Raw genomic sequence first — 14,405 nt, 5'->3', positions numbered from 1 at the left:
CAGTGTGTTCATCCACAATGTGTGCAAAGAGAAATGGCCCAAGAGCAGAAATTAGTGGCCTAGCTCATTGGTCAGGAGCCTAGGAAAAAAAATATTGGAAGATCAGAAACAAGGAGGGCCTGGGATAGAGAGATGTGGGTGGATATATTTGAATGAGCAGAAAATATAAAGACCTTTGTGACACAAATTAAAGACATCAGAAAGCATCTAACATGGAAGAGACAGTAAACAATAAGCAAACAACTAAAACAGCTAACATCAGTTAATCACTATTATAGACACCTCAGTGCTAGCACAACGAGAACATGAACAAACTAGCCATGATAAAGAGATGGAAGTCATCTAGGAATGCAGCGGCATGGGCTCCTCCAAACAAAGCTGATCTAGCTACTGTTACCGGTAATTGTCCAGCCTGCCAGCAAGATATCAGCTCTGGTCCCTTGATTAAACCATTCCCCAAAGACACCAAATATACACTTAGTGGCAAGTTGACTACAACTGGACCCCTTCCAACCTAATCTAACCAACAATCCATTAAGACAAGAATAGATACATACTCTGAGTATCAGTTTGATTTTCCCAACCACAGGGTCTTAACCAGTATGACTGCCTTAGAAATCATGAAGTGTCCGATCCTATGGGATCCTATGTAATCAGAAGACACACTACAGCAAATGAAGTACAGGAATGAGCCAATAACCATGGGATCCACTGGATCCCGTAACACACAACATGATAGACCTTTGGATAGGCACTAATGAAACACCAGGATGCAGGACACACCTTGGAATTCAGCAACTTTATTTTTTTTATAAAAATTTTTTATTATGTTATGTTAGTCACCATAGAGTACATCCCAAGTTTTTGATGTAAAGTTCCATGATTCATTACTTGCATGTAACACCCAGTGCACCATGCAATACGTGCCCTCCTTAATTCCCATCACCAGCCTATCCCGATCCCCCACCGATCCCCTCTAAAGCCCTCAGTTTGTTAAATTGGGGTGCTCTGTCCCCAATAGAAAGAATATAAAAGTCCAGGAACCAAGGAGTAAAAGCCACTCTTAGTGGCCTCACTTTCAGTGATACAGTTGAGTAATTTGTACTTCTTATCCCAGAAATCTGGGCTCTGCAAGATTAGAGATCTTATACCCCAAAGGGGAAATACTCTGGTAGGGGCCATAGCAATGCCCCACTGAACTAAAGGCACTTCAGGCTCCTTCTGTAAAGGTACCAGCAAGCAGGCAAAAAAGGAGTCACCATCTTGGCAGGGATAACTGGCCCTGACCATCGAAGGGGGTAGGACTACTATTACAAAATAAGGGCAAGGGAATGTGCTTGGTACACAGATGATCCACTTAAGTGTCCCTTGGTATCCTCTTGCCAAGGGTGATGGTAAATGCGCAAGTTCAATACCCAGATCAGGAGGTACATGATGACCAGAGGCTCAAATACCTAAGGGCAAGGGTCTGGATTATGCCACCAGGTAAGTCACAGAGATCAGAAGAGGTTCCAATTGAGAGTAAGGGATATTTAGAAAGAATAATAGAGGGGGGACAAGATGAATATCAGTTGTGGCCCTGAGACCAGCTGCAGAAGCCAAACCAATAATCTAGGTTTCCCCCAGGAAGAATGGGCCACTGGAATCCTAGAGGATCTTTTGACAAATGTATTTGAAGTGGACTGAGTAGTTCGAAGAATGAATTGTGATGAACATGGACATGCACTACCTAAATACACCTTCAGAAAGAACCTGTTGCCCCTGCTGCTAGGATTGCTGTCACTAAACATCATTCAGCCACCAGCCCCTGTGGAGACTGCTTTAACTACATACACAGAGCTTCCTCACCCAAGTTCCCACCCACCTAGGAGTGACTCTCATACAGTGACTAATCAAGGCCTGGCTGTTTCATCCTAACAAAGGACAACTCTGATGGACATTTCAACTCCAGTGATCCCCTGGGATTGGCTGCAGCTATTAAAGTGTACTTGACTTTTCCCTCTGCCCAATCCTGTTTCTGCCACCTCCTTTTCACAGCTGTTTATCCCAATGACCCAATAAGTACCCCAAACACTAAACTCAGTCTCAGAATTCACTTTCCAGAGAACCCAGACTGTAGCAGGATTGTCTGTTGCCACGATATAACCTAACCTGTATTGACTGATACAATATAATAAATGTGAGTTTCCTCTGCAGTTTCTTAAAATTGCTGACAAATTGTTTTCATTCATAAAACTGTTTAGAAAACGTGATGCCGGGTGGTTCAGATGGTTAAGCTTCTGCCTTTGACTCAGGTCATGATCCCAGGATCAAGCCCCACATTGGGCTCCCTGGTTAGCAGGGAGACTGCTCCTCCTTCTCCCTCTGCTCCTCCCCATTCTTATGCTCTCTCTCAAATAAATCAATAAAATTGAAAAAAAAACTGTTTAGGAAGAACAGAATTTAACTTGCAAGCTTATGAAAATCTTGTTGAGATAAGCAACTTTTGCAGATATAGACACTTTTTGATGCTTGCTGATATTTGCCCAACATGCCAGGATTTTTCAACAGAATGAGAAAAAAAAGGTAAAAGCAGTCATTACAAATAGGCTTTCTATTTATCCCTTCCAGTTTCTTCAATAACTATAAAACAGAAGGTTGGGCTAGATAAATTCTGTTGCTGAATTTTCACATTCTTGATCAGGATTCATTATAAAACACAGACTGGTTTTCTTATAACATGTAGACATTATCAAATGCCTTAAAGCTCAATATTAAATTAATATAATTTGTTTACGTATAGTCTACTCCCATTATTACATTACAAAGCCTGTTATATCATTAATCTGATTACAATTTTTTAATTGTATTTCTTGCCAAGACGACAATGTATTTCCAGAGCACTCAGGTCATTATCACTTAACAAACAGTTCAACGCTACACAAATCAGAGCAAAACCCACATGGCCTATTGATGTCGTGAAACTGACAAAAATACCATTCATGACAATAGAAAAACCACACAGGACTAACAACCAACCTAAAATACACTCTCTGAAATATAGATTTTAAAAAACTCTTATACTGCAAGGTACTAAATATTAATTTACAAACCATACACTCAATACACATAAGATCAAGAAATTAGTTACCATTCTCTCAAATCCAAATTTCAGCAGTCAGAATACTGTGCTGCCAGAACTACCTATGAAGGGCCACGTAATTACACTAAGAACTTATGCTGAAATTTAGAGACTGTTTTTTTTTATCAATGGTACATAAAATAATGCATACTCATTGGCTAATTTTTCTATAAATATTCATATTTTAATGAAAATATGTATCTTACTGCTTTAAGGACATATTTTAAAGATCCTTTTAATAATCCACTTGAAATGCCAGTTCAAAAATCAGTCAGTATTCATATTATTAAGGGGAACACACAGATTGTATATATAAGACTCAAAACTAGATGGAAATAAAGAAAATCTTCTATTAATGATTTGTATATTTTGTAATAGAAAACCAAATTTCTGGATGTTGCCAAAATGTTTTTCCACCTGCCCCTTAAGTGATGGTGCTTCACTGAGTTCTTCCCCCACTAGGCCAAATCTTCTCCTAATATTGTAAGAGGTGCACACTTTTCCTAGGTCATCTCACCACAGCTCCACTCAGGATTTTGTCCCCTGACATTCACTCAATGAATATTTATTTAGTTTCTTACTCTCTGCCAGGAAAAGTGTGCATCACCATTCAACTCTTAATCTTAATTGAAATGATTCTATAGTTTCAGCATACAATGATATTTCCTGTTGACTTCTGTACATAGTCTTGATATAAAAATATTTATAGATTCCTTGATAATGAATCATACATGAGTTCCTAGAATAACTCCTACTTGGTCATAGTTTATTATACTTTCGAAACATTGTCGAGTTCTATTTGCTAATAATTTATTTTAAATTTTTGATTCTATATTCATGACTGCTTTCCCCGGCCTTCTTCCCCTGGGGTTTTGTTAAGACATTTGAAAACTTTTCTTTCGGTTTTATATTTTATTACAAGAATCTGTATTCAGCAATTTTTGCATTCAAAACAATCTCTCAAAATGCTCGTAGATCTGTTAAGAGAAACAGAGATTTATTGTTCATTATTCTTTCTCCTTGATTTTCTCTCTTGAGGTCAGTATTTTCTGATTAATTTGTGGTAGAGGGGAGGCACAATAAAATTCAAATATACCTTAAAAATCTGACTAATTCTAAATCTACTAATAAAACTAATTTTCTTGAGTGACTTGCTATATTAACAAATATCATATGCCCTTTCCCCAATTAAAGATAATTCAAATATTTTCCTGTTAAATCAGGGAAAAATCATTATCATAGTGTAGTGGCAGAATCAAAAGAAATTTGAACTTAGGCTTGGGTTCAAATTCTAAATATACCATGTTATGACCTATGTGACTTTGGGTTTAACCATGCTAAATCAGTTTCTTCCCCTATAAATGAATATAATAATACATACTACATAGGTGTTATTAGAGGTTATGAGGCATTATATCATAAAGCATGTGTTAAGTGCCAAGCACCACAGGAAACATTTGACAAATACTAGTTCTCTCTTTTCTCAAAATGAAAGGTCACTTTTTCCTTTACTTATTGGCCTCTTTTTTAAAAAGAAGAAGCTACTATTTCTTCTATATAATAGTATACTATAGAAAGAACCCCTTGAGCAAAAAATACAGTAAAGCTAAGAACAGTAGTTGGCTAAATGCAGTGAAAAAATGTGTGAATAATTCTAAGAGTTTTTCTGATGACAAAGAGAAACAAACAGGTTCTTTCAGGTGACCAGGCAACGGTGCTGCTTTCATCAAGGAAGAACCCTAAGAATTTAACAAAGGGCATAGAGAAATATTAACAAAGAAAGGAACCAATAAAATGACCTCCACAAAATGAAAATAATTATAAACATGAAGAGCAAATAGGTTGGAATTTTTATAATTTTGCTGGGGTGTTCAAAAAATTAAATAATTAGATGTTTTAGTTTAAATATGATTTTTAATGAAATTATATACCTTATAAAATTGTATCCATCTACATACCACACACACACACACACACACACACTCTACAGGGGTGTACAAAAACATGCATGCTATGCTTCATAAACTAGTCAAGTAATTTTTAATGGCATAGTGAACTATAACTTCACTGTGTTTGAACTGTGTGGTTAACTATATATATTACCACACATTACCAATTAAAATATTGCTTCTAAAAATATGAAATTACTTAATAAGTTTTGTTTACTGAGTTTGTTCTTAAACAATCCCCTACTAAGAAATTAATGTTGTAAGTAAAACTGTCACGTTCAAGAAATTTATTTTAAAAACTCTTACTATTAGAGCACCTGGCTTGCTCACATGCTCTCAGGGTTGTGAGTTCAAACTCCACATTGGATGTAGAGCTCACTTAAAAAAAAAATAAAATAGGGGTGCCTGGGTGGCTCAATTGATTAAGTGCCAACTCTTGATTCTGGCTCAGGTCATGATCTCAAGGTCCTGGGGTCGAGCCTCAGGTGGGGCTCCACACTTGGGGGAGGGGTCTGCTTGAGATTCTCTCCTTCTGCTCCTCCTCCTGCTTGAGTGCTCTCTCTCGCTCTCTTGCTCTCAAATAAATAAATCTTGAAAAAAATAAAATAATAAATTTTTTAAAACTCTTATTATTTTGATATGAAGTTTCAGCTTCAGTTTCAATGTATCTGCTTTCTGCAAGATATATTTATAATATAAATCCTACTCCCTACTCTAATCTATCTCAGGAAATCACACTTCCATGTTTTTACTATCTTTTTGAATAAAAAAATACATGATCACTGTATCTCTGAGTTGTCCTTCATCTTGTTCAGAATTCTATACATCCTCTTAACCACTTTGTTCAGAATTCTATACATCCCCTTAACCATTGGGAAAATTTTCTTACTGGAGAATAACGACTACCATTTGTAATTAAAAGCATCATAATTCTATGTTAGGTCTACCAAAAATTCTTGTAACAGCTCTTCATTTGATGATTCTGAAATATTGTCTTAAACTTCAGTTAAATCTTAAGGTATGTTTCAATTCACGACAATCTGTCATTTGTAAATGCTGAAATCCTCAAACTACCTAGTGACACTTTAGAGATGTGAAAAACTAACAAACTACCTGATACCTTTATTCCTTCTAACCCTAGAAAACTTTTATGACAATGTGTACTTCGCACAGCCAGTTTCAAAGTATAAATGTCTAATAACATGAGATGTATATGAGGCATGTTTTTCTATTACATCTTTAGCAGAAGGTTATCCTTACCACGAAGATCATTTTAATCTTGAATAATGCGTCATGGTGGCTTTCTGAAAGCAATAATAATACCACTAACAATAACAAAAATAAAATAATACCACTAACAAAATCCACTAACCACTAACAAAAAAAAAAAAACCCACAAAATTATCTGATTTCAAGCTATATTTACAGACAAGAACATTAAGTAATATATCATTCTATACGTGATAGTTGATTTCAGTCTCATTCTCCAACCCTGGGTCTATTACCAATTGCACTTGAGTTACTTTTTTAAAATATAGATGCCCAGTGCCTAATCTAAAAGAATCAGTTTATACAGATCTAAGTTTTTTTCCCTACAACCTTCAAAGGGGATGCCAAGGTACAGCCATGTTAAAAAATCACTGGCATGTGCCTTCCACATCTATCATCTATAATATAACAATGAGAACTATGAAGGCAAGGTTATATCCTCAAAGATTAACAATATTCACTACGTAAAATTTACTACAGCAATAAGATTGAAATAGTACTTTTTAGAGCAATGAAAAATTAGTATCGGCACAAATATTTCTATTTATTTAAACATCATAAAACACAAAGCACTCAGCTAACTCCCCAGGTGCACTCCAGTTAAATATGCCATAAAAGTCCAAGGGTAATGTACTAAAGAGAAAAATTAGCAAGATGACCTTTTTTTCAAAACAGATCTATTTTCCAGTTGGTTCACTAGGCAATGGTTGTATTTTATTCCCCAAAAATATACTCCATAATAAAAACAATTATTTAGGAAGACATTTTCTGAAAGATAAAAAATACATTTCCCAGGAAAATATTCCAACATTTGATGCCACAAACTCAAGAGAATAAAAACAGATTTGGGGGGAGAGCTTTATTGGGAACTGCACAAAAATAATCAAAAGAGCTAAAACAGAACACTTTTATCCTATGTTGAATTATAGGGTTGCTTTATGATTTTGTTAATATTGTTAATGTTTTGTTGTTAATTGTTAATGTTATGTTTAAGTGTAAAACTGTTTAAAATGTTATTCTTTCTCCCATCTGAACAATTTGCTTGAAAAATGAAACTGATATTTGCTTCTATATTTCCACAGAATTAAGAAACATTATTAAACATAAGTATCTGATAATTTGTTGCAAAATTAAGAACATAAAATGGACCCAAACAAACAGCAGCATGTGGTACTCAAGTGGAAAGACTACCACAAGTTCTAGGAGTTACAAAAGCTAGATGTACCACTTACCACCTGCATGGTTTTGGGCTTAATATTCTGAAAATGAGTTTATTAACACCTTGTTACAAAATTATTAGAAAGGTTAAAATATTGTGTATAAAGCCCTTAGCAAACTATCTAATCCTGAGAAACACTTAACAAATAGTAATTAGAATAATGATAATCTGATCTCTCTCTCTCAAACTAATACCTCTAATATTTTTCACATGGGTAAGCTTTCTTGATACATAAACCCTAAAAGAAAATAATCTTGAAACAATATGGAAGGAATAAAAATAATTTCCCAATATGTTAGCTACGAAATAGCTCAACATTCTCTCTCTCTCAAACTAATACCTCTAATATTTTTCACATGGGTAAGCTTTCTTGATACATAAACCCTAAAAGAAAATAATCTTGAACAATATGGAAGGAATAAAAATAATTTCCCAATATGTTAGCTACGAAATAGCTCAACATTAACTTCTTCATTAAAGTATAGAGAGTAGGTAGAAACTCCTTGACGAATCTTCTGAAAGATCTTCTAACAATTACAACAAATTCTACACTTTTCTAGGATTTTTATTCATAAAAGAAAAACAAAACAAAACAAAATCCCTTCATCTACCTCCAGAGAACTAAGCTTACTGTCTCATCACCACAGGCAAAAATGTATGTTGACAGCCTCACCCTGGCAATGACAGATCATAAAAAGGAGCCTAGATTCAGTATGTCATTTAACTCATTTTTCAGGATCTCAGCGCTAATTTATAAGCCAAGACAATCCAATTCTGATAATGAATTATCACTTCAAATTATTAATTCAAAAAGTTAAAGATTTAATTATTTAGTATCTAAAAATCCTAACGGCAATGGATTTTTTTTAGTGATTAATTATAGGCAGATACTCACAGTTTAGAGTGAAAAAGGACGCTTAATTTTATCACTAGGAATTTTCTTCCAAATTACAATGGTATAAAAACCAAAGTTCTCATTAACAGGCATAATTTTCTTTATATTCCACCACTTGAAATAATTTTTCAAAGTAGACTATGTGCCTTTATGATGTTTAAGAGCAAAAGTATACCTCTTGAATCCATTAAATGTGTTATGCTTTGGTTTCTGCTATTTTTATTTATCAGGAAGTTTCATAATAGCTTAAGATTGTCATATTACTTTACAACATCAATTAAAAGTGCTCTGAACTACTATTAAATATATTTTAAATATCAAGTAGGCTTCATCTATAAAATGACCCAAAAGAAGAAATATTTTCACTATAATAGTCCACTGGGTAGCTAAATTTACTATTTCAAAAAATACATTCATTTAATATTTAGAAATGTATAGGACTATAGATGGCATAATTGAAATTAAGCAAACTGTATAAATGCACTGTATTTTTGATTCTCTGGAAAATATTCTTATTCAGGTACTTCTATTCTTAGATATGTTCTGGGTTTCCATTTTGTCCCCAAATCTTATTTCTTTAGCTGTACTGTCTCTATACTCCTTTCTTTACTTGTGTCATCTTCCTACACCAAGCAACTACATCTGTGTTTAATTTAAATACATCTTTGCTCATACCCACAAACGCTACAATGCTTGCATTCCTATTATCTGTAATTTACATAATTTGACAGTGCTCCATATCTACCTATTATCAAAACGAATATGGCAACACAACAGACTGATAAAGTGCTCACAATAGGGATACAACATAGAGAAGCCTTCAAAAAGGATGCTCAAACCTAGAATATCTGTTCTCCTGGCCCTATACCACTATTGTGCTGAAATCAGAGAGAATTCCATTCATAATCTGTCACTGAATTTATCTCTAAAATGACATATACACATGCTGTCAATTAATGTATCTGAGAATCTCTACATGACAAATTTCTGATATTTCCTACTTTGTACAATCCTAACAGATACATACCTATGTCATATGCCAGGAAATCGGCAGAAAAACATTTTGCACCGTTACTCAAGGAAGTGTCATTATGGGTATTTCCTCCAAAAATAAGCATAGCTCCATTGATAAGAACAGCTGAATGAAGGTATCTGGCAAACCCACTTTCTTTCAAAATAGTCCTACAGGATAAAATTTAGAAATGTATTACAAAGGATAAAAAGACCTCCCTGATTTTATATATATTATATAAAGGGTCTAACTTGCATATAGAATTTTCCTTCAAATTGTGAAAATAACATGCTTTATTTTTTTTAACAAGTCAGAAATGGCCTCTGAATTTCAATATTTTTAAAATATTTGAGATTCACAGTATCTTAAAATGTTTTAAGGAAATACAATATTAAACACAATTGTTCATGATTTTATAATAATTTATATTTGAACTTTTATTTCATTTATAAAAGTAGGAAACAAGTGTTCTTAAAACTAGAGGACCAGAGTAACATCAATTTTAAATACAAAAGTAAATAGAAAGTTGAAATATAATAAATTTACTCTGAACTACATTCAGTTAAAACTAATAATTCATATGGCTCCCATAATACACTATGTAAGTTTTTATTTAAATATAACATACATAAAAATGCACATAAGTCTAAAATTCAATGAATTTTCACAAGATAAACACAACTAAGTTAACAGTACTGAGATATATTTTTAAAAGATTACCACTGTTCTGATTCTTTTGTGCTTTCATACCAATTTTAGGACTGTTTGTTCTATTTGTATTGTTGTTGTTGTACTTTATGAAATAGAATCACATATAGCTTGTATTCATTTGTATGTACATTCTTTTGCTCAAGATTATTTTTGAGATAGATCCATATTGTGTAAAATCACAGTGCATTTTTGAGAAACATCAAATTAATATGTTTTCGATTAACTGAAGTTTAACTGAAAGTACTATAAATATATGCTTACAATTATATTTCACCTTAATGTACTGATATATAATAAACTGCATGACTCAATATGAATCAATATGAATCAATACTTTATAAGTATTCGAAATAAAGCACTGGTACTAAAAAAGAATCAGAATGTAAACCCAGTACATATAGTATAGTGAGTAAGATATATATTTCAAAAACCTATACCAATTAACGCTTAAAGAATATGGAGCTGACTTCCAGAATGGCAAGATAAGGAGTTCCACAAACTCTATAGGGAGAGAACTATAATTGGTAAAAATTACAAAAAACGACACTTAAGTTCTCAGAAAAATTTAGTAAGAGCAACAACAAATAAATATTTAATCAAGAATGTCTACTAAATTTCAGTAGGAACAGCAGCAGTCCATGATATTTAACCCACTGTCTACTCCCATCCTTCCCCATATCAGCACCCGCCTCTACCACACACACACAACCAGCTCAGTAAGGAGGAAGTTCAGCCCCAGGTGGGTAAAGCTAAGAACTGAGAGCTCCTTTATTCCTCAGCTCCTAGTCCAGACCACTGATACCTAATTAGGAAAAGCAGACAGCCAACACTTCTCATGACCCACAGCTCTGGGTGACAAAAGCTCTATTCCACGAGAAAGCATGAGAGGTCTGAATGTTCATCCTCTACCTAGCCCCCATTCATGGAGTATAAGCTATACACTCAGACCTAGTAGGCTAAGAGGGCCAGCAAATCTTCACCCCGCATCAGTCACAGGACAGAAGTTCTATGCAAGCTAAGAGCAAAGGCCACCGTCCCCATCTACTGCCTGCACAGAACACAGTGGCATCACTCCAGGAGGAACAGGCTACTAACCCTACCTACAATTCCAAAGTCATGGCTGAGACTCTCACGCCACCCCACACCAGGGAGACTCAGGCTAAGAAAAAGAGAGCGCCACAGATCTCCCATGGCGACTAAGCTTTTTTGTAACAAAAGGTGGGAAACTTCATGCCTTAAGGGCACTCTTTAAAAAAAATGGAGGTTTCCAGTCTAAGCTTTTAAGAAACAGTTGGCAATTCCCTGAGAACAATCAGCTAAAACATAGAACAGAGAGGAGTACACCAGAGAAAAACAGGGGAAAAGATAGCAAATGAGAGCCCGACTAGAGTCAGAATTTCTAAAACTGGCCTCAAAGACTACTCCTGAAAAAGGGTTGAAATTGAATTCAAACAGACTAAGGAGCAATTTATGCCCCAGAGCATTGCTGAGAATAATATAGTAATCACTCAGGCATTAGTGGTGGCTAGCATGTGGTTGATACAAAGTCAGATAGCTTACCAGAGAGATCAGAGGAAAAAGTCAGCCCTGCTAAAACTACCATCATCCAGGGGTGATTTTGTGCATCCCTAGGCTGCTTCCTTCGAGGAGCAACATCAGAAGATATACTGGAGGAAGAAAACGACTTCACTAAATCAGTTCAGCAAAGTCACGAAATAAATAAAATTACAACAGTTCCAGAAAAGGAGGAAAAACCAGGATCCAGAGTTGCTACAGTGTTATCTAAAATGTCTACTGCTCAGGGGAAATTATGGCATGCAACGAAATAGGAAAAAGTAACCCATAAACAGGGAAAAAAGCAGGCAACAGAATTGCCTTTGAGAGACCCCACATATCAGATTAAGCAAAAAAGACTTCAAAGCAGCTATTATAAATGTTCAGTCTTAAAGAAAACAGGTTTAAAGACAGAAAATATGACAATGTTTTATCAAATACAAAAGGCACAGAAATTACCAAAAAAAAGAAAATCCAGAATTCAAAAGTGTAAGAATTGAAATTTTTAAGTTTACGACATAAGTCTAATAGTAAATTTCAGCAAGCAGAAGAAAAAAAAATCAATGAAGTAGAAGATAGAAGAATAGAGATTCTGCGATCTGAAGAATAAGAGAAGAAAATGAACAGGGCCTGTAAGAAATGTGGAACACCATTAACAGCAACAACATACACTTACTAAGAATACTAGTGCAGAGGGGAAAGCGGTAGAAAATTGTCAAGAAATAATGTCTGACAACATCCTAAATTTGATGAAAAATATTAATATACACATCCAAATAGCTCAATGAACTCCAAGGAAGAAAAAACACAGAAAGAACCACATTCAGACATAAAATAGTAAAAATGTTGAAGACCATGGAGAAAGAGAAAATCTTAAAAGCAGCAAGAGGAAGATGATTTTTTGCATACAAGAGAAGTCCAATAGGACAAACAGCTGACTTCACATTAGAAACAATAAAGGCCAAAATGCAGTGAAATGACATATGCAAAGTGCTGAATGAAAAAAAAAAGTCAAAATACAGAGAGTGACATATGATGATGGAATAAGAGTTTTCTGACCTCATCCTCCCACAGAAACAGATTTTATCAACTATGGATAGATGAGAGTAACTTTATAGGAGCCCAGAAGTCCCAGGACCACTTGGAGCAAAAATTCCAAGAACAGGAAGGGCAAGGAGGGTAAGAAGAACAATATCACATTACCACATCACCTCTTCCCCTAGGCAACACCACTCACTCCAAAACAGAAACCCCTTCAACCTACAATTACTCCTCTGGGGGAAGTGAGAGCATAGTCTGTATCTGGCTTCCACAGCCAAGTAGGATTATGCCCAAAAGGACCGCTTCTTTCTTACACGATCCAGAAAGATAAGAAGATTGGCAGAGGAAGAAAAAGGGTGCTCACAGCAGCTAGGGCACAGAACTCAACAAAGACTCAACATTTCTACTAACTACCTCATGAACTCTATCAAGAGGCCCACCCATGAACTTCATAGGATACATCACCTGCACACTTACTCCAAATAGCACAAATATGCCCCCCAGCAATCCATAAATCCCTCCCCCATGTAGCACACTGGAGCTTTGGGAGATGGTTCATGAGCACACACAGATAGCTGGGTCAACTCTGTTACATTAGTAGAAGTTACCCAACCCTGAACACTTCAGGCACTGCCCAAGGGAAAAAAAATGGGAGGCCCTCAGCACTGGACCTAGCTTTGCAGAATGGAGAAAATATCCAAAATCTATAAAAACTCACAAAACTCAATTAAAAAAAGAACAATCCAATTAAACAATGGACAGATGATGTGAATAGGTATTTTTCCAAAGAAGACATACAGACTGCCATCAGGTAAATGAAAAAGTGCTCAACATCCCTAATCATCAGGGAAATGCAAATAAACCAAAATGAAATATCACCTCATACCTGTTAGAATGTCTAAAATCGAAAAGACAAGAAATAACAAGTGTTGCTAAGGATGTGGAGTAAAAGGAACCCTTGTACACTGTTGGTAGGAAAATAAATTGGTACAATCAATTTGGAAAACAGTATAGAGCCTACTCAAAAAATTAAAAATAGAACTACCAAGAGCTATCATACTATTATTCAGCAATCCCACTTCTGGGTATATGTCCAAAGGAAATGAACAGTATGTCAAAAATATATCTTCACTTTCATGTTCACTGAAGCATTATTCATAGTAGCCAAGATATGGAAACAACTTAAGTGTCCGTCAATAGATGAATGAATAAAGAAAATGTAATATAAATATAAATATATATAGTATTATTCAGCTTTTTAAGAGGAAGAAATCCTGCCATTTACAACAACATAGATGAATCTGGAGAATATTATGCTAAGTGAAATAAGCCAGACACAGAAAGACAAATACTGCATAATCTCACTTATATGTGGAATCTAAAAAAGTCAAACTCAAAAAAGCAGAGAGTAAAATGGTGGTTTGCAAGGGCTGAGAATGGGGGAAAAGAGGAGATGTAGGTCAAAGCATATAAAGTTTCAGGTATGCAGGATAAATAAGCTCTGGAGATCTAATGTACAGCATGGTTACTACAGTTAATAAGATTGTACTTGAAATTTACTAAGACAGTGCATCACAAGTATTCTCACCATACACACCAAAAAAAAAAAAAAAAAAAAACAGGAACTATGTAAG

At 34.9% G+C, this 14,405-nt stretch overlaps 1 protein-coding gene across 1 annotated transcript in view; it reads right to left on the bottom strand.

Annotated features, from left to right (window-relative positions):
* Window positions 1-14,405, bottom strand: part of ATRNL1 (attractin like 1) — a 723,131-nt gene that overhangs the window by 594,690 nt on the left and 114,036 nt on the right. Inside the window, exon 9 of the mRNA XM_034663626.1 lies at window positions 9,481-9,635. Within this exon, the coding sequence (XP_034519517.1) occupies window positions 9,481-9,635 (155 nt within the window). The remainder of the gene's footprint in view (window positions 1-9,480; window positions 9,636-14,405) is intronic.

The sequence above is a fragment of the Ailuropoda melanoleuca genome, chromosome 6 (assembly GCF_002007445.2).
Source record: "Ailuropoda melanoleuca isolate Jingjing chromosome 6, ASM200744v2, whole genome shotgun sequence".
Lineage (NCBI taxonomy): Eukaryota > Metazoa > Chordata > Mammalia > Carnivora > Ursidae > Ailuropoda > Ailuropoda melanoleuca.
Note: the sequence above shows the minus strand (reverse complement) of the source record. Positions and strands in the feature narration are given on the sequence as shown.